Below are 23,990 nucleotides of genomic sequence, written 5' to 3'. Positions count from 1 at the left end.
ATTTCTTCTTATTTCTTATGTGTTTGTTTTCTAGTATTACATTGTTATTGATTATTGCATTGTTGGGTTTTGAGTTTGCAAGAAAGGCATTTCACTGTACTTGTGTATTTGACATTAAAACGTGAAACTATTCGTGGTTTCCATGATGTATTAGCCAATTATCATCATTTTTGTGAACATTAGTGTTGGGGGCAACCTAGAAAATAAAACTGCGAAAATATATAACATAAACTATAACACAATTGGTTAAAATTGTCTAACATGTAGAACAAGATTGGACAATGACAGGGTGGGTATGTTACCTCTCGCCTTGGAAGTCCAAATTCAACCCGCTTTGTTATGCTAATTAAGCCTGACATCACCAGTGAGATCAAAGCCGCGCAGGAGTACTTATGAGTTGAGGCTGCCCCACTGCCATGAGTCCGACACATTCCGCAGCGCGAGACACACAACGCTGAATAAGCTGCGAGAGAGAAGAGATAGCCACTGTTGCTGGGGAGTAAACGATGCTTACCTCTTCTTTGGATTCATTTGAATTGCGAAATTGTGGATTTATACGAATTTGTGGAGGATATTGAATTCAAAAGGATATTACACGGAATTTATACTGACACGAATCATCATTAAAGGTGAGGAGCAATGGTCTAGTTTCATGACATGGCTATCAAAGTCTAAAGTTATCGATGACATGCTTATTTTCAGAGTTTTAAAGCTTTTAATTGGTTGAACACGAGTTAGGATATTTAAAGATTAGGCTATATCTTATAGTTTTACTCGTGATTTTAGTTTGGATAGATAATATCCAAGATATTTTCGAATAAAGACTCGAGTGTAGGCTATCTTATTACGTTGAACGTGCCTCAAACTACATTTAAAGTGTAACTTTATTTTCCTCTTGTTCCCACTGCGACTGAATAGAGGTAGAAGGCTATAATAACAAGGAGACAGCTTCAAACATGCAGATAGAGGGGAAATTGAAAGAGAACGATGTGGAATAAAGTTCCACTGTTTAGGTTGAGTGGCTGATATGGCTATAGTATACAAAGGGAATTTAATAGATATTTGTTGAAGGTGATCATAGGGAAAACTATTAATTTAGTTGACAGTTCCACCCCACACAAAATCCCAATGTAACCTCTGCATGCACAGAGCGGTTTCCCTCGCATAAACCCAATGCACCTTATATAAAATGGGAGATCGGGACAAATGGAACTACCACAACTTTAAGGTTTTGTAAAGAAATGTTAAATGTCTTTAAATGTTTAAGTGTTGAAGAAATGTTATTAATGTAAAATCGGATTTTCTTATCTAAACGGATTGCTTGCTGATAGTTGATTACTTGCTAACCGTTATACCACATGCGCTGTAGCTGAAATGTCCAAAGGGTCTGATGTAGCTCTCCTGTACAGCGTACCCAATTTAGATCACAATTCGCAAAAGGTCTATAAATTAGGCTATAGGTTTGTATTACACACATGGTTAGAGATGCTTAGGAAGATTTGTAACAGGGTGAAAATAAATTGAAATAATAGTGCTATTATACTGTCTTATTATTTGTGGTGATGAGACATATTTAAGCAACTATTATTTCCACTTTAAATATCACTATAATCAGTGAGATTAGTGTTTTGTTTGAGGTATAGAATTAAAGTTCTGTTCCTTATCATCACATGACAATAAAAAGCCCTATCTGATGGAGGTAATGCCCTGTAATGGATTTTTTTATATATTGTAACTCAATTGTGAGAATTTGTGAGAATCTATCAACTTTCGCAAGGGTTTCTGTAACATATGATTAGTGTTTCCCAAATGTATAATTTGAATTTATGAGCATACTCAGAAAAGTTGATGTGCTGCTAGTTTATGAAATTCAGGCTCAATAGCCCCTGCAGTGAGTGTTGTTGCACAGTGGGAAGGATGTGCACAAGAGTTCCACAATTAATCAATTTCTTGAAATAGGGTTTTAGATTTCTCTATTACTTTTCCACTATACATATGAAATGTGGCAGTGAACAAAACCATTATAGCATAGATTATAAAATTATCTTTTGCCATTTTGTTTTGAATAGTGTGGAGTGTTCTTTTAATGGTGTATATTTCTATTCCACCAAACAGGGGAAAGAGGGAGAGACGGTGCCATGGCAGTTGACTTGTGATTGCACCTATAAGAGCCTAAAAGCCAACAGCCACCTGCATTACTGTCATCTCTAAGTTGGAACATTATCATTATGAAGAAAACGCCTAACACCCTCCCACTCTGTCTGCTTACCATTCTGCTGCTGTCCCAGATCTGCTCCGGCATCAAATGGCTGTAAGGACCTTTTATTTTGTATTTTATGTGTGTGCATTTTTCCTTTTGCTTTACTGTTTATTGTGGCCTATATTGTGCATAGGCAGTAAAACAGAAGCTGGGGCTCTCCAAGTCCTTCTTGTTTCCTACTGTATTTAATCTAAACCTGCAGAAAAATAGAATATAATTTAACTTTATTGTCCATCTGAGGATGAACATTTGCCACATTTTCTGTTGGTAAACTAAAAGAAAGGCTGTGCATTATGTCAGTCCAGGTTCTCCATTTGTCTCATGATGAATGTTAATGAGAAGATTTGAACGGGAATTATGGGGTAAAAAGTGAATCTGTTGGAACAGAGTACTCGAAAGCAACAGGCAGCTTGTGTGTTAAACATCATTATAACCAAGAGTGACATAATTTGGAAGTTTTCCCCTTAGATATACAAATTCCTTATTGATTTTGGTACATATTTCTATTCCGTTCATAGATTGATGGACATTTTAGGCCTGCACATGATTTGGGATGGTTATTTACCATCTGTAGCATCTGAAACCTATGAGTGAGTTGTTGTAAGATTTCTATAGGCTATAACAGTCGAACAGTAAATGTGCCTCAGAGAGAGTGAGATGGAGATTGCATGACATTGTGCTAAATCCTATAGTAGAAAGGGTCTCTCCCAACCTTGATATTGCTACGGGGCCTGGATGTGAACCAGATGGGGCCATAAACACCTGTGAGCTCTGGGTTACCATGAGCACAGCGGAGTCTGTCACAACTTATCGTTGGGCATGGAGTGGCCGCTCCTCTAGCTCCTAATCCGAAACAGGCCAAAGTGCAGGAGGCACTGGCTGGTTCTCACGGAACTCTCTCTCCCTCGCAGTGCTGCAGCAAGACATAGAAAGCAGAGATCAGACACTGACTGACTGACTGACCAGGTTCTCTGGTGGTTTTTCTATTAACTAATCTTCTGTTCTGTCTAAGTGCAAATCAAGTATGTGTGCCACCCTTTTAGATTTCCGTAATCAGATGATTTATGTCAAACTAAAGTCTCGGTAGAATGCAATCCTTTAACAATGAAGAATGTAAATGATGATAGATGGATAGATGTAGTGCTGTCAGTTAGATCTGGGTCAGGCTTTTTGCCTATGATGAATTAATCATTTGGCATGTTCTGGAACCTCTGCTGAAGTAAATCAGGAGAGTAGTCTTATGCCAAGCTGTGGTCTGTTATGTTTTACCTGTTCGTGACTTCTTGAGAGATTTCCATTGGCATCCTCTCTTTGGTATTTTGGTATCTTCCAAGTCAAGTGGTACGAATGCCAACATTTAAAAAAGTTCCAACAGTTGATTGGTTCAAAACATGTGTGAGGCACAATAGTTCAGTATATGGCATAACTATAGTTATGGTGTAACACCCTGGCTCTGGGACTCTATATGTTGAGCCAGGGTGTGTTCTTTCTATGTGGTGTATTTCTATGTTGGGAGTTCTAGTTTGTTTATTTCTATGTTGGCCTGAGTGACTCCCAATCAGAGGCAACGAGTGTCAGCTGTTGGCTGGTTGTCTCTGATTGGGAGCCATATTTAAACTGTCTGTTTTTCCCTTTGTGTTTGTGGGTTCTTGTTCCGTGTTGGTCTATGTTACCTAGGACGTTACGAGTCGTTTGTTGTTTTTGTTTACTGTCCGTGTTTATCGCTAATGATAAATAAACATGTTCGTTCATCACGCTGTGCCTTGGTCCTCCTCTCTTAACGACGATCGAGGAGAAGAACCCACCATACAAGGACCAAGCAGCGTGTCCAGGAGCAGGCAGACTGGACATGGGAGGAAGCGCCGGGAAAGGAGATGGAGAGGTTGGCGATGGCCCAGGTGGGCAAATCGTGGTCCTGGGAGGACATGCTCGGGGGCAAAGGGCCATGGGCTAGGATTAAGGCCCTGGCGAGAGAGGAGCAGCGGCGTCAGCAGTGTCATCGTCGGACGGACGAGAGGCAACCCCAAACATTTTTTGGGGGGGGGCACACGGCATGGGCGGCTGGGCAGCAGGAGGCTGCCACAGGGCGATTTGGAGAGGAGTTCACCGGGTTTGGGGGGCCAGAAGGCAGGTTGGCGGAGCCTGGATGGAGAGCAGAGCCAACTCCCCGTACTCAGGCATGGCAGCATGAGACTGGTCAGGTTCCGGGGTATGCGGAGCTGCGTACTGTGCCACGAGTGGTCCGGCATAGTCCGGTACGTCCTGTGCGAGCACCCCGCACGTGTTGTGCGAAGGTGGGCATGCAGCCAGGACGGAGTGTGCCGGCTCAGCGCTCGTGGTCTCCAGTGCCTCTCCTCGGTCCCGGATATCCTGCGCCAGTGTCACGTGCTGTTATGCCAGTACGGGTACACAGCCCTGTACGTCCTGTGCTGATGCCTCACACAGAGTGTGTGAAGGTAGGCATTCAGCCAGGACGGGTTGTGGCAGCTCTTCACTCCAGGTCTCCTATCCGTCTCCACAGCCCGGCCTGGCCTGTCCCTGCTCCACGCACCAAGCCTACGGTGTGCGTCGCCAGCCCGGTCCGGCCTGTCCCTGCTCCTCGCACCAAGCCTACGGTGTGCGTCGCCAGCCCGGTCCGGCCTGTCCCTGCTCCACGCACCAAGCCTACGGTGTGCGTCGCCAGCCCGGTCCGGCCTGTTCCTGCTCCACGCACCAAGCCTACGGTGTGCGTCGCCAGCCCGGTCCGGCCTGTCCCTGCTCCTCGCACCAAGCCTACGGTGTGCGTCGCCAGCCCGGTCCGGCCTGTTCCTACTCCACGCACCAAGCCAGGGGTGCGCATCGTCAGCCCGGTCCGGCCCGTTCCTACTCCACGCACCAAGCCAGGGGTGCGAGTCGTCAGCCCGGTCCGGCCCGTTCCGGCTCCACGCACCAAGCCAGGGGTGCGCATCGTCAGCCCGGTCCGGCCCGTTCCTACTCCACGCACCAAGCCAGGGGTGCGCATCGTCAGCCCGGTTCGGCCCGTTCCTACTCCACGCACCAAGCCAGGGGTGCGAGTCATCAGCCCGGTCCGGCCCGTTCCGGCTCCACGCACCAAGCCAGGGGTGCGCGTCGTCAGTCCAGCACAACCACAGCTAACCGCTCCTGCTACGTCCAGTTCAGCTCCAGCCAGCGGGGCCAGACCGGACCAGGGGCGCTATGGGGGGTTTATTGGAGGGTGGTGGGAAAGGCCGGAGCCAGAACCGCCGCCGAGGAGGAATGCCCACCCAGCCCTCCCCTGTTTTGCTCTAGTTGAGGCGCGGTCGCAGTCCGCGCCTTTAGGGGGGGGTACTGTAACACCCTGGCTCTGGGACTCTATATGTTGAGCCAGGGTGTGTTCTTTCTATGTGGTGTATTTCTATGTTGGGAGTTCTAGTTTGTTTATTTCTATGTTGGCCTGAGTGACTCCCAATCAGAGGCAACGAGTGTCAGCTGTTGGCTGGTTGTCTCTGATTGGGAGCCATATTTAAACTGTCTGTTTTTCCCTTTGTGTTTGTGGGTTCTTGTTCCGTGTTGGTCTATGTTACCTAGGACGTTACGAGTCGTTTGTTGTTTTTGTTTACTGTCCGTGTTTATCGCTAATGATAAATAAACATGTTCGTTCATCACGCTGCGCCTTGGTCCTCCTCTCTTAACGACGATCGTGACATATGGGCCTAAAAAGTTAATGTATGTTAGAAGTGAGAAAATGACTTTCAGCAATGGCATCGGCTTTTGCATTCATAAAATAATGTCATATTTCAAATCATAAACTTAAAATATTTTCATCTTGGAATTTTGATGATTACATTTTTGCAGTATAGAAACCTCTGAGTTGAAGCCATCATAATTAAGTACTTATAATTACATCTGTTTCTGTTCCAGGGCCCTATCACACACACCCACGTCCTTACACATCAACCAGACCCAGCACTGCAAGCTGCTGCCCGGCCTGGTGTCATCACAAGCCCAACTGTGTCGGAGCAACCTGGAGCTCATGCAGACCATCATCGCTGCAGCCCGCGAGGTCAAGAAGACCTGCCAGAAGACCTTCGCTGACATGCGTTGGAACTGTTCCTCTATTGATATCCCCAGTGACTCCTTGAGGTATCGTCCGGACCTTGACAGAGGTAGGCCTACTAGTCACAATCTAGGGGAGACGGGTTGGTTATCACACATTTTACTCTTGTGTGTATTTCTCAGCACCAGTATATCTTACAAGCCTTTTCAATATTAGGAGAAAGACCAAGGTCTTGGGTTGAAATGGGGACCCTCATATCTTATTCCAACATGGAGTTATACGCCTTCAAACACACTATGTCCACTTGTGACAACCAGCCCTATCGCGGGATTGGATGTCACACAGTACGTTGTTGGTTGTCACAATGTTTGCTAGTAGCTTATTTGTTTGTAACAGGAAATGAAGCAATATAGCATACAGAGTCTTAGAAATAGCCTTTCTTTGATCGAAAGATATTCCTAACAAATTCAACATTTTATGCTGTGAGAAAAACATGTGACATTTTGAGTAAATGTGTGTGTATGCGTGTGTTTGCACAAGCATGTGTGCGTGTGTGGGTGTGTGACGGAATAAATATGTGTGTGAGAGAGCGGCAACGAAGGGAGCTTTTTATAGCACAAGCACAAAAGAGCTTGGGATTTATTATAATGGAGTTGAGTGACAACCAACCCTAATGCTAATAAAGATGCTAGTTACCATATGGTTGGACCTAAGATCTCAGAAAATAGGTTTGAAATATAGCTCTCCCTTTCCTCTTTTCAACAAACATAATTGTTCATGGATACTCTCATAATTAAAACAAAAAAGTAAAGAAAATCCCCCCTCACCTATGAAAAACACAAATTCCCCTCACCTCAATGTTTGTCATGCTGACATGAATTGACCAGGTGGATAAGTTATTTTAAAGAATTCACACATGTTAACCTTACAAATATGAAACGCAGTGCTATTTAAATTGGGAGTAATAACAACCAACCCAAGATTCTCTCTGGTGTTTACAGAACATTGGTGCTGTGACATTAGGATAGAGTGGCTTGCGAAACTATTCACCCCCCTTGGCATTTTTCCTATTTTGTTGCCTTACAACCTGGAATTAAAATGGATTTTGGGGGGGGGTTGCATCATTTGATTTACACAACATGCCTACCACTTTGAAGATGCAAAATAATTTTTGGGGTGAAACAAACAAGAAATAAGACAAAAAAACAGAAACCTTGAGCGTACATAACTATTCACCCACAACCCCCCCCCCCCCCCCCCCCCCAAAGTCAATACTTTGTAAAGCCACCTTTTAAAGAAATTACAGCTGCATGTCTCTTGGGGTATGTCTCTATAAGCTTGGCACATCTAGCCACTGGGATTTTTGCCCATTCTTCAAGGCAAAACTGCTCCCGCTCCTTCAAGTTGGATGGGTTCCGCTGGTGTACAGCAATCTTTAAGTCATACCACAGATTCTCAATTGGATTGAGGTCTGGGCTTTGACTAGGCCATTCCAAGACATTTAAATGTTTCCCATTAAACCACTCAAGTGTTGCTTTAGCAGTATGCGTAAGGTCATTGTCCTGCTGGAAGGTGAACCTCCGTCCCAGTCTCAAATCTCTGGAAGACTGAAACAGGTTTCCCTCAAGAATTTCCCTGGATTTAGCGCCATCCATCATTCCTTCAATTCTGACCAGTTTCCCAGTCCCTGCCGAAGAAAAACATCCCCACAGCATGATGCTGACACCACCATGCTTCACTGTGGGGATGGTGTTCTCTGGGTGATGAGAGGTGCTGGGTTTGCGCCAGACATAGCGTTTTCCTTGATGGCCAAAAAGCTCAATTTTAGTCTCATCTGACCAGAGTACCTTCTTCCATACGTTTGGGGAGTCTCCCACATGCCTTTTTGTCGAACACCAAACGTGTTTGCTTCTTTTTTTCTTTAAGCAATGGCTTTTTTCTGGCCACTCTTCCGTAAAACCCAGCTCTGTGGAGTGTACGGCTTAAAGTGGTCCTATGGACAGATACTCCAATCTCCGCTGTGGAGCATTGCAGCTCCTTCAGGGTTATCTTTGGTTTCTTTGTTGCCGCTCTGATTAATGCCCTCCTTGCCTGGTCCGTGAGTTTTGGTGGGCGACCCTCTCTTGGCTGGTTTGTTGTGGTGCCATATTCTATCAATCTTTTAATAATGGATTTAATGGTGCTCTGTGGGATGTTCAAAGTTTCAGATATTTTTTAATAACCCAACCCTGATCTGTACTTCTCCAGAACTTTGTCCCTGACCTGTTTGGAGAGCTCCTTGGTCTTCATGGTGCCGCTTGCTTGGTGGTGCCCCTTGCTTAGTAGTGTTGCAGACTCTGGGGCCTTTCATAACAGGTATATACAGTGGGGAGAACAAGTATTTGATACACTGCCGATTTTGCAGGTTTTCCTACTTACAAAGCATGTAGAGGTCTGTAATTTTTATCATAGGTACACTTCAACTGTGAGAGACGGAATCTAAAACAAAAATCCTGAAAATCACATTGTATGATTTTTTAATAATTAATTTGCATTTTATTGCATAACATAAGTATTTGATACATCAGAAAAGCAGAACATAATATTTGGTACAGAAACCTTTGATTGCAATTACAGAGATCATACGTTTCTTGTAGGTCTTGACCAGGTTTGCAGACACTGCAGCAGGGATTTTGGCCCACTCCTCCATACAGGCCTTCTCCAGATCCTTCAGGTTTCGGGGCTGTCGCTGGGCAATACGGACTTTCAGCTCCCTCCAAAGATTTTCTATTGGGTTCAGGTCTGGAGACTGGCTAGGCCACTCCAGGACCTTGAGATGCCTCTTACGGAGCCACTCCTTAGTTGCCCTGGCTGTGTGTTTCGGGTCATTGTAATGCTGGAAGACCCAGCCACGAACCATCTTCAATGCTCTTACTGAGGGAAGGAGGTTGTTGGCCAAGATCTCGCGATACATGGCCCCATCCATCCTCTCCTCAATACGGTGCAGTCGTCCTGTCCCCTTTGCAGAAAAGCATCCCCCCAAAGAATGATGTTTCCACCTCCATGCTTCACGGTTGGGATGGTGTTCTTGGGGTTGTACTCATCCTTCTTCTTCCTCCAAACACGGCGAGTGGAGTTTAGACCAAAAAGCTCTATTTCTGTCTCATCAGACCACATGACCTTCTCCCATTCCTCCTCTGGATCATCCAGATGGTCATTGGCAAACTTCAGATGGGCCTGGACATGCGCTGGCTTGAGCAGGGGGACCTTGCGTGCGCTGCAGGATTTTAATCCATGACGGCGTAGTGTGTTACTAATGGTTTTCTTTGAGACTGTGGTCCCAGCTCTCTTCAGGTCATTGACCAGGTCCTGCCGTGTAGTTCTGGGCTGATCCCTCACCTTCCTCATGATCATTGATGCCCCACGAGGTGAGATCTTGCATGGAGCCCCAGACCGAGGGTGATTGACCGTCATCTTGAACCTCTTCCATTTTCTAATAATTGCGCCAACAGTTGTTGCCTTCTCACCAAGCTGCTTGCCTATTGTCCTGTAGCCCATCCCAGCCTTGTGCAGGTCTACAATTTTATCCCTGATGTCCTTACACAGATCTCTGGTCTTGGCCATTGTGGAGAGGTTGGAGTCTGTTTGACTGAGTGTGTGGACAGGTGTCTTTTATACAGGTAACGAGTTCAAACAGGTGCAGTTAATACAGGTAATGAGTGGAGAACAGGAGGGCTTCTTAAAGAAAAACTAACAGGTCTGTGAGAGCCGGAATTCTTACTGGTTGGTAGGTGATCAAATACTTATGTCATGCAATAAAATGCAAATTAATTACTTAAAAATCATACAATGTGATTTTCTGGATTTTTGTTTTAGATTCCGTCTCTCACAGTTAAAGTGTACCTATGATAAAAATTACAGACCTCTACATGCTTTGTAAGTAGGAAAACCTGCAAAATCGGCAGTGTATCAAATACTTGTTCTCCCCACTGTATATACTGAGATCATGTGACTCTTAGATTACACACAGGTGGACTTTATTTAACTAATTATGTGACTTCGGAAGGTAATTGGTTGCACCAGATCTTATTTAGGGGCTTCATAGCAAAGGGGGTGAATACATATGCACGCACCACTTTTCCGTTATTAATTTTTTTGAATTTTTTGAATCAAGTAATTTTTTGAATTTCACTTCACCAATTTGGATTATTTTGTATATGTCCATTACATGAAATCCAAAGAAAAATCCATTTAAATTACAGGTTGTAATGCAACAAAATAGGAAAAACGCCAAGGGGGATGAATACTTTTGCAAGGAACTGTATTAGGGCCTGCTTAGAGAAAGCAATTGTAGCAGTAGAGAATGTATGAGAAAAAATGAATGGCTGAAGTATTGATGATGATTATGAGTATATGATGCATGGAATGTTAAAGTATAAGTGTATGACTGCGTGTATTCTTATTTTTAAATGTATGTAGTTCTGTCCTTGAGCTGTTCATGTCTATTAATGTTCTGTATTATGTCATGTTTTATGTTTTGTGTGGACCCCAGGAAGAGTAGCTGCTGCTTTAGCAGTAACTAATGGGGATATTAATAAAATGCCAAATACCAAAACCCATGAGACAACAAACCACAGTCTCCCCTACTGTTTATGGTGGTTAAAACTAGGAGGAGAATAAGGGGGAAAAACTCTAGCACACTGCAGTAAACTACATGAAGATCGATTGATTGAAATGGTGGTGTAAGATCCATTGTGCTAGGTGTGCAACCTATACGTTTTTTTCAATAGATCACTAGGAGTGATCATCTCAGACCAAATTATCAGCACAGTAGAAACTCTGTGTCCTTGGTGGGATTCAAAAAGCTAATCCAAGTGTTGCAGGAGATCATTTACAAGAGAGTTTAAAGCCTTAATCATCGTCCTTGGTGGTCTTTTGTGCTCTGAGGGCAGAGCAGACTGTGCCAAGCAAAGGCTACCCTTCTTCTTTGTGTCGCCTTGAAAGAAAGAAAATTGTCCTCTATCACCCTAGCCACCCACCTCCCTAATATCCGTGCTACAAAGTCCTTCTCTTTATGTTACAAGTACTTGGTGTGGTTTTCTTCATATCTTAACAGTGCCTTGACTCACTTTTGTGGCACAATATATTCCATTCTTCATGTGAGAGATAGTATTGAGTTTGACAGTGACTATTAGAAGTGATCTAGACATCTTTTTTGTGGCATCTCATCCTTCTCAGTTTTAAATTCCTTTTACGTGATACATTACCTACACGCATCTGGTTTTCTATAGTAATGCAAGATGTTAAATATTATCAGCGAACTCAACTGAACATACGTCTTATGAATAGGCAGGCTCTTAGTTGCTCCCTCCAGTACAAAGCATTAGTAATGTATACAGTACGTGCCTACAGATTTTGCTCGATCATCGTCTCATTAAATGCACACTCCTTTCAATGACTTGTCTGAGAGTCTTTCCGTGTTCTGGACTTCTACTTTGATGGGTTTATTTCCATTGCCAAAAGGATCTTTGCTGAGCCAGACAGAGCCAATGTTAGTTCCAGTTTTACTGAGTTTGGGTGAAGATATACAGTGGGGAGAACAAGTATTTGATACACTGCCGATTTTGCAGGTTTTCCTACTTACAAAGCATGTAGAGGTCTGTAATTTTTATCATAGGTACACTTCAACTGTGAGAGACGGAATCTAAAACAAAAATCCAGAAAATCACATTGTATGATTTTTAAGTAATTAATTTGCATTTTATTGCATGACATAAGTATTTGATCACCTACCAACCAGTAAGAATTCCAGCTCTCACAGACCTGTTAGTTTTTCTTTAAGAAGCCCTCCTGTTCTCCACTCATTACCTGTATTAACTACACCTGTTTGAACTCGTTACCTGTATAAAAGACACCTGCCACACACTCAATCAAACAGACTCCAACCTCTCCACAATGGCCAAGACCAGAGAGCTGTGTAAGGACATCAGGGATAAAATTGTAGACCTGCACAAGGCTGGGATGGGCTACAGGACAATAGGCAAGCAGCTTGGTGAGAAGGCAACAACTGTTGGCGCAATTATTAGAAAATGGAAGAAGTTCAAGATGACGGTCAATCACCCTCGGTCTGGGGCTCCATGCAAGATCTCACCTCGTGGGGCATCAATGATCATGAGGAAGGTGAGGGATCAGCCCAGAACTACGGCAGAACCTGGTCAATGACCTGAAGAGAGCTGGGACCACAGTCTCAAAGAAAACCATTAGTAACACACTATGCCGTCATGGATTAAAATCCTGCAGCGCACGCATGGTCCCCCTGCTCAAGCCAACGCATGTCCAGGCCCGTCTGAAATTTGCCAGTGACCATCTGGATGATCCAGAGGAGGAATGGGAGAAGGTCATGTGGTTTGATGAGACAAAAATAGAGCTTTTTGGTCTAAACTCCACTCGCCGTGTTTGGAGGAAGAAGAAGGATGAGTACAACCCCAAGAATAGCATCCCAACCGTGAAGCATGGAGGTGGGAACATCATTCTTTGGGGATGCTTTTCTGCAAAGGGGACAGGACGACTGCACCGTATTGAGGGGAGGATGGATGGGGCCATGTATCGCGAGATCTTGGCCAACAACCTCCTTCCCTCAGTAAGAGCATTGAAGATGGGTCGTGGCTGGGTCTTCCAGCATGACAACGACCCGAAACACACAGCCAGGGCAACTAAGGAGTGGCTCCGTAAGAAGCATCTCAAGGTCCTGGAGTGGCCTAGCCAGTCTCCAGACCTGAACCCAATAGAAAATCTTTGGAGTGAGCTGAAAGTCCGTATTGCCCAGCGACAGCCCCGAAACCTGAAGGACCTGAAGTTCTGCTTTTCTGATGTATCAAATACTTATGTCATGCAATAACATGCCAATTAATTACTTAAAAATCATACAACGTGATTTTCTGGATTTTTGTTTTAGATTCCGTCTCTCACGGTTGAAGTGTACCTATGATAAAGATTGCAGACCTCTACATGCTTTGTAAGTAGGAAAACCTGCAAAATCGGCAGTGTATCAAATACTTGTTCTCCCCACTGTATATATATATTAAAAAAACACAACAAAGAGCTGGCTCCTAATCAAAGGTTTAAGGAGATAGCTCCACGATGATACGACTCAGGAAAAGACAAGCTCCATCTGTCAACTGTTAGACCAGTCTTAAGAAGCCCCTGGCCGACTATAGACTAGTGGTCTTCTTCATACAGGGATGTTTTTGTGGTCTGGCTGGTTCTTCCTGTCTCCTACCTCCATCGTCCAGCATTGACATATCTGCCCTCTGTGTGTACACACTTCATCACCTATATTACATCCATATGATCCACTCCGGCTGTATAACCATATCTGTCTAGTGACTCTCTCATGTTACCCTTACTGAGGTTTCACTTGGAAAACTGTTCGATGATACAATAGATAAAGGTTAGATGAATGGAAAACAAAAATTATACTCACTGATGTCTTTTCCCTCACTCAAAAGGCCTTGTCTTGTTCCCAACAGGCACGAGGGAGTCAGCATTCGTGTATGCCCTGTCTGCGGCGGCCATCAGCCACACCATAGCGCAGGCGTGCACGTCGGGGGACCTGCGGCTGTGTTCGTGTGGCCCCATCCCCGGGGAGATCCCTGAGCCGGGCTACCGCTGGGGTGGCTGTGCAGACAACCTGCACTACGGCCTGGTCATGGGCTCCAAGTTCTCTGACGCCCCCATGAAGATGAAGAAGGCAGGCTCCCACGCCAACAAGCTGATGCACCTGCACAACAGTGAAGTGGGGAGACAGGTACAAAGTCATCTTATTATCACAGATCACTGATGACTTACTGTTCATTCTATGTAGTAGTATTCAGAGGTGGGACCAAGTCACTATTATTCGAGTCACAAGCAAGTCTCAAGTCACAAGGTCCGAGTCTCAAGTCGAGTCCCAAGTAGAACGAGCCGAGTCTCGAGTCAAATCTAAGTTTTTTCAAGTCAAGTCTCAAGTCAAGTTTTTAAAAAAATCTATACATGCAATGACTGTTTATTGAGGCTTCCAGATAGCCCTTTTCATTATTTTGTCTATAACACATTTAGATTATTTTATAATAAATTTTTGCAACTAATTCCAAATGTATACATTTCAAGCAGTTTTGACACACCAAAATACCAGTAGCTAGGCCTATGCTAGTAATTGTTGATTGATGCCCCATTGCTGGTGAGCTTGCAAAGTAAAAAGTTAATATTCTTGATCACCAAACAAATTATGGAGCTAGATATTTATTTATGGTAATCCTCTCTCCCTAGCTAGCTCAGTGGTTCTCAAACTTTTTGACCCAAAAGCCCCAAAAAGAAGTGGTTGAAAGCTTGCGACCCACACACACACACACATGCCTGATGCACATACAGTGAGGTAAAAAAGTATTTGATCCTCTGCTGATTTTGTATGTTTGCCCACTGACAAAGACATGATCAGTCTATAATTTTAATGGTAGGTTTATTTGAACAGTGAGAGACATAATAACAACAAAATAATCCAGAAAAATGCATGTCAAAAAAGTATTTGACCCCCTCTCAATCAGAAAGATTTCTGGCTCCCAGGTGTCTTTTATACAGGTAACGAGCTGAGATTAGGAGCACACTCTTAAAGGGAGTTCTCCTAATCTCAGTTTGTTACCTGTATAAAAGACACCTGTCCACAGAAGCAATCAATCAATCAGATTCCAAACTCTCCACAATGGCCAAGACCCAAGATATCTCCAAGGATGTCAGGGACAAGATTGTAGACCTACACAAGGCTGGAATGGGCTACAAGACCATCGCCAAGCAGCTTGGTGAGAAGGTGACAACAGTTGGTGCGATTATTCGCAAATGGAAGAAACACAAAATAACTGTCAATCTCCCTCGGCCTGGGGCTCCATGCAAGATCTCACCTCGTGGAGTTGCAATGATCATGAGAACGGTGAGGAATCAGCCCAGAACTACACGGGAGGATCTTGTCAATGATCTCAAGGCAGCTGGGACCATTGTCACCAAGAAAACAATTGGTAACACACTATGCCGTGAAGGACTGAAATCCTGCAGCGCCTGCAAGGTCCCCCTGCTCAAGAAAGCACATATACAGGCCCGTCTGAAGTTTGCCAATTAACATCTGAATGATTCAGAGGAGAACTGGGTGAAAGTGTTGTGGTCAGATGAGACCAAAATGGAGCTCTTTGCCATCAACTCAACTCGCCGTGTTTGGAGGAGGAGGAATGCTGCCTATGACCCCAAGAATACCATCCCCACCGTCAAACATGGAGGTGGAAACATTATGCTTTGGGGGTGTTTTTCTGCTAAGGGGACAGGACAACTTCACCCCATCAAAGGGACGATGGACGGGGCCATGTACCGTCAAATGTTGCGTGAGAACCTCCTTCCCTCAGCCAGGGCATTAAAAATGGGTCGTGGATGGGTATTCCAGCATGACAATGACCCAAAACACACGGCCAAGGCAACAAAGGAGTGGCTCAAGAAGAAGCACATTAAGGTCCTGGAGTGGCCTAGCCAGTCTCCAGACCTTAATCCCATAGAAAATCTGTGGAGGGAACTGAAGGTTCGAGTTGCCAAACGTCAGCCTCGAAACCTTAATGACTTGGAAAAGATCTGCAAAGAGGAGTGGGACAAAATCCCTCCTGAGATGTGTGCAAACCTGGTGGCCAACTACAAGAAACGTCTGACCTCTGTGATTGCCAACAAGGGTTTTGCCACCAAGTACTAAGTCATGTTTTGCAGAGGTGTCAAATACGTATTTCCCTCATTATAATGCAAATACATTTATAACATTTTTGACATGCATTTTTCTGGATTTTTTTGTTGTTATTCTGTCTCTCACTGTTCAAATAAACCTACCATTAAAATTATAGACTGATCATGTCTTTGTCAGTGAGCAAACGTACAAAATCAGCAGGGGATCAAATACTTTTTTCGCTCACTGTACGCTAACACGCGCACACAATCGCTGCGCAAATGTAGCCTGTCATTACAGCCATTACAGCCATTCCTGTTAGCAGCCAATAACAACTAGGGATATCATGTCACTTCTTTGAGTCCAGAGCAAGCAAAAACATACGGCCGACCTGTATGCAGCGGAGGTTGCAGGATCGACTGGAAAGCATTGTCTGTCTGCACAGCACGCTTAGCACTATCACTTTGGAGGGTCGCCTGCCTGCCGAATGCTCGTTGCCAACTGAACTGGGTAGCCCTTTTCTTCCTCACAAATACCGTAATTAATTCACCAGAATATGTTACATTTTCATCCCATAATATTGAAGGCAGTGCAATGTTACAGCTATCCTTAGACATGATATAGCCAGTAGCCACCCAAACTAGGCCTATCTGAAATATGAAATTATCAATGAAATCGCCAGGTAGCCTATTGTTCTGGCAAAGATGCCTCCGTAGTTGATTTCTAAACTGTATATTATATGGATAAATAATATAAATGTAGGCCCACTCAGTTTTTGCAAAACTGGAGAAAATAATGCAGGTGCTTTCTGGTCACTAATCTCTGGATATACTTGCTCGTCTTTACGTGCCAATGCTGATGACTGGTCATTGGTCAACAATCAAGACCTGCAACTTTTTGGTTCTGAAGCACAGATTAGATGTTTTTGAGACAATAATTTGGTATAATACCGTAGGGTAGGCCTATATTAGAAACCAGATCAAGTAGGCAAAGGTATATACACTATATATAAAATACAAATGGTAGGCTATATGTAGCCTATTAAAATATGTATGAAGAATATGTATTTTTCCCATTCAGTTTCATACTCGCGACCCCCCAAAACGTGGAGAGTAATCCACAGAGACTCTGTGCCACACAATGAGTGAAAACATTTTACAAAACCTAGCCAGATAATTTCAAGGCATCAGTCTCAAGTCAACGTCGGGTCACGAGTCTTGAGGCTAGTAGTAGTAGTAGTAGTCGCAGTAGGAGTAGCAGTAGTAGTTTGGCTTGAAAGATGGATATATGGATGACTATTTGGGCATACAGTGCATTCTGAAAGTATTCAGACCCCTTTACTTTTTCCACATTTTGTTACGTTACAGCCTTATTCTAAAATTGATTAAATTGTTTTTTCCCCTCATCAATCTACACACAATACCCCATCATGACAAAGCAAAAACAGATTTTTTTGAATTTGTGCAAATGTATTAAAAATAGAATACATACAGTAAGTATTCCGACCCTTTACTCAGTACTTTGTTGAAGCACCTTTGGCAGCGATTACAGCCTCGAGTCTGCTTGGGTATGACGCTACAAGCTTGGCACACTTGTATTTGGGGAGTTTCTCCTATTCTTCTCTGCAGATCCTCTCAAGCTCTGTCAGGTTGGATGGGGAACGTCGCTGCACACCTATTTTCAGGGCTCTCCAGAGATGTTCGATCGGGTTCAAGTCCTAGCTCTGGCTGGGCCACTCAAGGACATTCAGAGACTTGTCTTCCTGTTGGAAGGTGAACCTTCGCCCCAGTCTGAGGTCCTGAGCGCACTGGAGCAGGTTTTCATCAAGGATCTCTCTGTACTTTGCTCCGTTCATCTTTCCCTCGATCCTGACTAGTCCCCCAGTCCCTGCTGCAAAACATCCCCACAGCATGATGCTGCCACTACCATGCTTCACCCTAGGGATGGTGCCAGGTTTCCTCCAGATGTGACGCTTGGCATTCAGGCCAAAGAGTTCAATCTTGGTTTCATCAGACCAGAGAATCTTGTTTCTCATGGTCTGAGAGTCCTGTATGTGTCTTTTGGCAAACTCCAAGCGCGCTGTCATGTGCCTTTTACTGAGGAGTGGCTTCCGTATGGCCACTCTACCATAAAGGCCTGATTGGTGGAGTGCTGCAGAGTGGTTTGTCCTTCTGGAAGGTTCTCCCATCTCCACAGAGGAACTCTGGAGCTCTGTCAGAGTGACCATCGGGTTCTTGGTCACCTCCCTGACAAAAGCCCTTCTCCCCCGATTGCTCAGTTTGGCCAGGCGGCCAGCTCTAGGAAGAGTCTTTGTGCTTCCAAACTTCTTCCATTTAAGAATGATGGAGGCCACTGTGTTTTTGGGGACCTTCAATTCTGCAGAAATATTTTGGTACCCTTCCCCAGATCTGTGCCTCGACACAATCTTGTCTCGGAGCTCTACGGCCAATTCCTTTGACCTCATGGCTTGGTTTTTGCTCTGACATGCCCTGTCAACTGTGGGACCTTATACAGACAGGTGTGTGCCTTTCCAAATCATGTCCAATCAATTGAATTTACCACAGGGGTATTGTGTGTAGATTGCTGAGATTTTTTAATTTTTTTAATCAATTTTAGAATAAGGCTGTAATGTAACAAAATATGGAAAAAGTAAAGGGGTCTGAATACTTTCCGAATGCTGTATATAGCTCTTGTCAGGGCCTATTACTGTAAATCAATCCCTTTGTGCAATCTTTGACATATTTTCTGCTATAGCATTAGCCTCAATAGGAACAGTGTTTTACGTTCACGTCCTCCATCTTTCTTCCAGGCGCTGAGAGATGCGCTGGTGATGAAGTGTAAGTGTCACGGTGTGTCTGGCTCCTGCTCCATACGGACCTGCTGGAGAGGCCTGCAGGACCTGAAGGACATCGCCATGGACCTGAAGACCAAGTACTTGTCAGCCACCAAGGTGGTGCACAGACCCATGGGTACGCGCAAGCAGCTGGTCCCCAAGGACATCGACATCAGGCCCGTCAGAGAGAACGAGCTGGTCTACCTGCAGAGCTCTCCGGACTTCTGTGCCAAGAACGACAAGCTGGGTTCCGTCGGCACCCAGGACAGGTGAGACTGTTACAGGAACTGTGTGTATGTGTGTGTGCATTTGTATTTATTAAGGATCCCCATTAGCTGCTGCCAGCAACATTAAATTTAAAATATTACATGACATTACATTTCATAACACTTTTCATAACACATTAAGTGTGTGCCCTCATGCCACTACTCTACTACCACATACAGTGGGGAGAACAAGTATTTGATACACTGCCGATTTTGCAGGTTTTCCTACTTACAAAGCATGTAGAGGTCTGTAATTTTTATCATAGGTACACTTCAACGGAATCTAAAACAAAAATCCAGAAAATCACATTGTATGATCTTTAAGTAATTAATTTGCATTTTATTGCATGACATAAGTATTTGATCACCTACCAACCAGTAAGAATTCTGGCTCTCACAGACCTGTTAGTTTTTCTTTAAGAAGCCCTCCTGTTCTCCACTCATTACCTGTATTAACTTCACCTGTTTGAACTCGTTACCTGTATAAAAGACACCTGTCCACACACTCAATCAAACAGACTCCAACCTCTCCACAATGGCCAAGACTAGAGAGCTGTGTAAGGACATATGGGATAAAATTGTAGACCTGCACAAGGCTGGGATGGGCTACAGGACAATAGGCAAGCAGCTTGGTGAGAAGGCAACAACTGTTGGCGCAATTATTAGAAAATGGAAGAAGTTCAAGATGACGGTCAATCACCCTCGGTCTGGGGCTCCATGCAAGATCTCACCTCGTGGGGCATCAATGATCATGAGGAAGGTGAGGGATCAGCCCAGAACTACACGGCAGGACCTGGTCAATGACCTGAATAGAGCTGGGACCACAGTCTCAAAGAAAACCATTAGTAACACACTACGCCGTCATGGATTAAAATCCTGCAGCGCACGCAAGGTCCCCCTGCTCAAGCCAGCGCATGTCCAGGCCCTTCTGAAGTTTGCCAATGACCATCTGGATGATCCAGAGGAGGAATGGGAGAAGGTCATGTGGTCTGATGAGACAAAAATAGAGCTTTTTGGTCTAAACTCCACTCGCCGTGTTTGGAGGAAGAAGAAGGATGAGTACAACCCCAAGAACAGCATCCCAACCGTGAAGCATGGAGGTGGAAACATCATTATTTGGGGATGCTTTTCTGCAAAGGGGAGAGGACGACTGCACCGTATTGAGGGGAGGATGGATGGGGCCATGTATCGCGAGATCTTGGCCAACAACCTCCTTCCCTCAGTAAGAGCATTGAAGATGGGTCATGGCTGGGTCTTCCAGCATGACAACGACCCGAAACACACAGCCAGGGCAACTAAGGAGTGGCTCCGTAAGAAGCATCTCAAGGTCCTGGAGTGGCCTAGCCAGTCTCCAGACCTGAACCCAATAGAACATCTTTGGAGGGAGCTGAAAGTCCGTATTGCCCAACGACAGCCCCAAAACCTGAAGGATCTGGAGAAGGTCTGTATGGAGGAGTGGGCCAAAATCCCTGCTGCAGTGTGTGCAAACCTGGTCAAGACCTACAGGAAACGTATTATCTCTGTTATTGCAAACAAAGGTTTCTGTACCAAATATTAAGTTCTGCTTTTCTGATGTATCAAATACTTATGTCATGCAATAAAATGCAAATGAATTACTTAAAAATCATACAATGTGATTTTCTGGATTTTTGTTTTAGATTCCATCTCTCACAGTTGAAGTGTACCTATGATAAAAATTACAGACCTCTACATGCTTTGTAAGTAGGAAAACCTGCAAAATTGGCAGTGTATCAAATACTTGTTCTCCCCACTATATCTACAATACAAAATCCATGTGTATGTTCCCTGTTCTGAGCCAATTTAAATTTTCTGAGGTCCCTCTTTGTGGCACCTGACCACACGTCTGAACAGTAGTCCAGGTGCGACAAAAGTAGGGCCTGTAGGACCTGCGTTATTGATAGTGTTGTTAAAATGACGTTTATTATGGACAGACTTCTCCCCATCTGTTTTGACCATTACAGTTAACATCCAGGGTTACTCCAAGCAGTTTAATCACCTCAACTTGCTCAATTTCCACATTATTTATTACAAGATTTAGTTGAGGTTTAGGGTTTAGTGAATGATTTGTTCCAAATACAATGCTTTTAGTTTTACAAATATTTAGGACTAACTTATTCCTTGCCACCCATTCTGAAACTAACTGCAGCTCTTTGTTAAGTGTTGCAGTGATTTCACTCGCTGTAGTAGCTGCCGTGTATAGTGTTGAGTCATCCGCATGCATAGACACACTGGCTTTACTCAAAGCCAGTGGCATGTCATTAGTAAAGATTGAAAAATGTAAGGGGTCTAGACAGCTGCCCTGGGGAATTCCTGATTCTACCTGGATTATGTTGGAGAGGCTTCCATTAAAGAACACCCTCAATTTTCTGTTAGACAGGTAACTCTTTATCCACAATATAGCAGGGGGTGTAAAGCCATAACACATACGTTTCTCCAGCAGCAGACTATGATCGATAATGTCAAAAGCCGCACTGAAGTCTAACAAAACAACTCTCACTTTTTATCATTAATTTCTCTCAGCCAATCAGTCATTTGTGTAAGTGCCGTGCTTTTTGAATGTCCTTCCCTATAACCGTGCTGAAAGTCTGTTGTCAATTTGTTTATAGTAAAATAGCAATGTATCTGGACCATAACTATTTTTATCAAAAGTTTACTAAGGGTTGCTAACAGGCTGATTGGTCTGCTATTTGAGCCAGTAAAGGGGGCTTTACTATTCTCTGGTAGCGGAATTACTTTTGCTTCCCTCCAGGCCTGAGGGCACATACTTTCGAGTAGGCTTAGATTGAAGATATGGCAAATAGGAGTGGCAATATCGTCCACTATTATCCTCAGTAATTTTCCATCCAAATTGTCAGACCCCCTGATAAATAACAACAACAATGTTCACCTCTTCCACACTCACTTTCCACACTCACTGTGTGTGTGTGTGTGTGTGTGAGAGAGTGTGTGCGCGCGCGCACTATGTGCTTTATGTTCATAAAAGCATGGTGTCATGTAGGGCTGTTGCGGTGACTGTATTACCGCCACACCGGTGGTCACGAGTCATGAAGGCAGTCAAATTCCATGTGACCGTTTAGTCACCGTAATTAGGCTTCTCCAAGCTCTGATGCTGCTGATGGTCATTAGTAGCCTACCAAACTTGCTAACTGTCTGGTACTCAGCACTCTATTGTCCCTCTAATCACTCTGACATCAATGCAAATGTAATCGAAAATCTAATCAAACACTTCATGAGAGCCCATGAGGTCATGTTGCGCAACATTTCTATAGGCTATGCAATTGAGCGAGAAAACAGAGTGATGACCTCTATTAAAAAGAGGAGGATCCCATCAGCTTTCTATAGGCTAGGCCTACTATATTTATTTCTCAACTTTCCTAATATTAAGCAAATATTAAGCACATTGCTTATCTTTACAACAGGAGTATAGCCTACCTGGCTGGCATGAAAATGAACCACAGGAAAAGCGTCCTCCATTCGCTATTTAAGTGCAGAGATTACATTTATTTTTTCCCATGCCCCTGTTTCGAGACAGGTGCATGATAATGGTCCATTGTAAATCAAAACGAATTTCACATATACACTGCTCAAAAAAATAAAGGGAACACTAAAATAACACATCCTAGATCTGAATGAATGAAATAATCTTATTAAATACTTTTTTCTTTACATAGTTGAATGTACTGACAACAAAATCACACAAATATTATCAATAGAAATCAAATTTATCAACCCATGGAGGTCTGGATTTGGAGTCACCTTCAAATTTAAAGTGGAAAACCACACTACAGGCTGATCCAACTTTGATGTAATGTCCTTAAAACAAGTCAAAATGAGGCTCAGTAGTGTGTGTGGCCTCCATGTGCCTGTATGACCTCCCTACAATGCCTGGGCATGCTCCTGATGAGGTGGCGGATGGTCTCCTGAGGGATCTCCTCCCAGACCTGGACTAAAGCATCCGCCAACTCCTGGACAGTCTGTGGTGCAACGTGGCGTTGGTGGATGGAGCGAGACATGATGTCCCAGATGTGCTCAATTGGATTCAGGTCTGGGGAACGGGCGGGCCAGTCCATAGCATCAATGCCTTCCTCTTGCAGGAACTGCTGACACACTCCAGCCACATGAGGTCTAGCATTGTCTTGCATTAGGAGGAACCCAGGGCCAACCGCACCAGCATATGGTCTCACAAGGGGTCTGAGGATCTCATCTCGGTACCTAATGGCAGTCAGGCTACCTCTGGCGAGCACATGGAGGGCTGTGCGGCCCCCCAAAGAAATGCCACCCCACACCATGACTGACCCACCGCCAAACCGGTCATGCTGGAGGATGTTGCAGGCAGCAGAACGTTCTCCACGGCGTCTCCAGACTCTGTCACGTCTGTCACATGTGCTCAGTGTGAACCTGCTTTCATCTGTGAAGAGCACAGGGCGCCAGTGGCGAATTTGCCAATCTTGGTGTTCTCTGGCAAATGCCAAACGTCCTGCACGGTGTTGGGCTGTAAGCACAACCCCCACCTGTGGACGTCGGGCCCTCATACCACCCTCATGGAGTCTGTTTCTGACCGTTTGAGCAGACACATGCACATTTGTGGCCTGCTGGAGGTCATTTTGCAGGGCTCTGGCAGTGCTCCTCCTGCTCCTCCTTGCACAAAGGCGGAGGTAGCGGTCCTGCTGCTGGGTTGTTGCCCTCCTACGGCCTCCTCCACGTCTCCTGGTAGCGCCTCCATGCTCTGGACACTATGCTGACAGACACAGCAAACCTTCTTGCCACAGCTCGCATTGATGTGCCATCCTGGATGAGCTGCACTACCTGAGCCACTTGTGTGGGTTGTAGACTCCGTCTCATGCTACCACTAGAGTGAAAGCACCGCC

The 23,990-nt window shown here is 44.5% G+C and overlaps 1 protein-coding gene across 1 annotated transcript in view; it reads left to right on the top strand.

Moving 5' to 3' along the window:
* The first annotated feature begins 418 nt into the window (after positions 1-418).
* The window catches only part of LOC311136602 (protein Wnt-11-like), a 31,308-nt gene continuing 7,736 nt past the window's right edge, over positions 419-23,990 (top strand). The window contains exons 1-5 of the mRNA XM_084170794.1: positions 419-629; positions 2,116-2,311; positions 6,161-6,405; positions 13,805-14,082; positions 18,812-19,104. Coding sequence (XP_084026920.1) covers positions 2,229-2,311; positions 6,161-6,405; positions 13,805-14,082; positions 18,812-19,104 — 899 coding nt within the window. The 5' untranslated portion in view covers positions 419-629; positions 2,116-2,228. The remainder of the gene's footprint in view (positions 630-2,115; positions 2,312-6,160; positions 6,406-13,804; positions 14,083-18,811; positions 19,105-23,990) is intronic.

Source organism: Coregonus lavaretus (assembly GCF_964263955.1).
Source record: "Coregonus lavaretus genome assembly, chromosome: 10".
Classification (NCBI taxonomy): Eukaryota; Metazoa; Chordata; class Actinopteri; order Salmoniformes; family Salmonidae; genus Coregonus; species Coregonus lavaretus.
The sequence above is the reverse complement of the archived record's forward strand: the minus strand, read 5'-3'. Positions and strand labels throughout refer to the sequence as shown.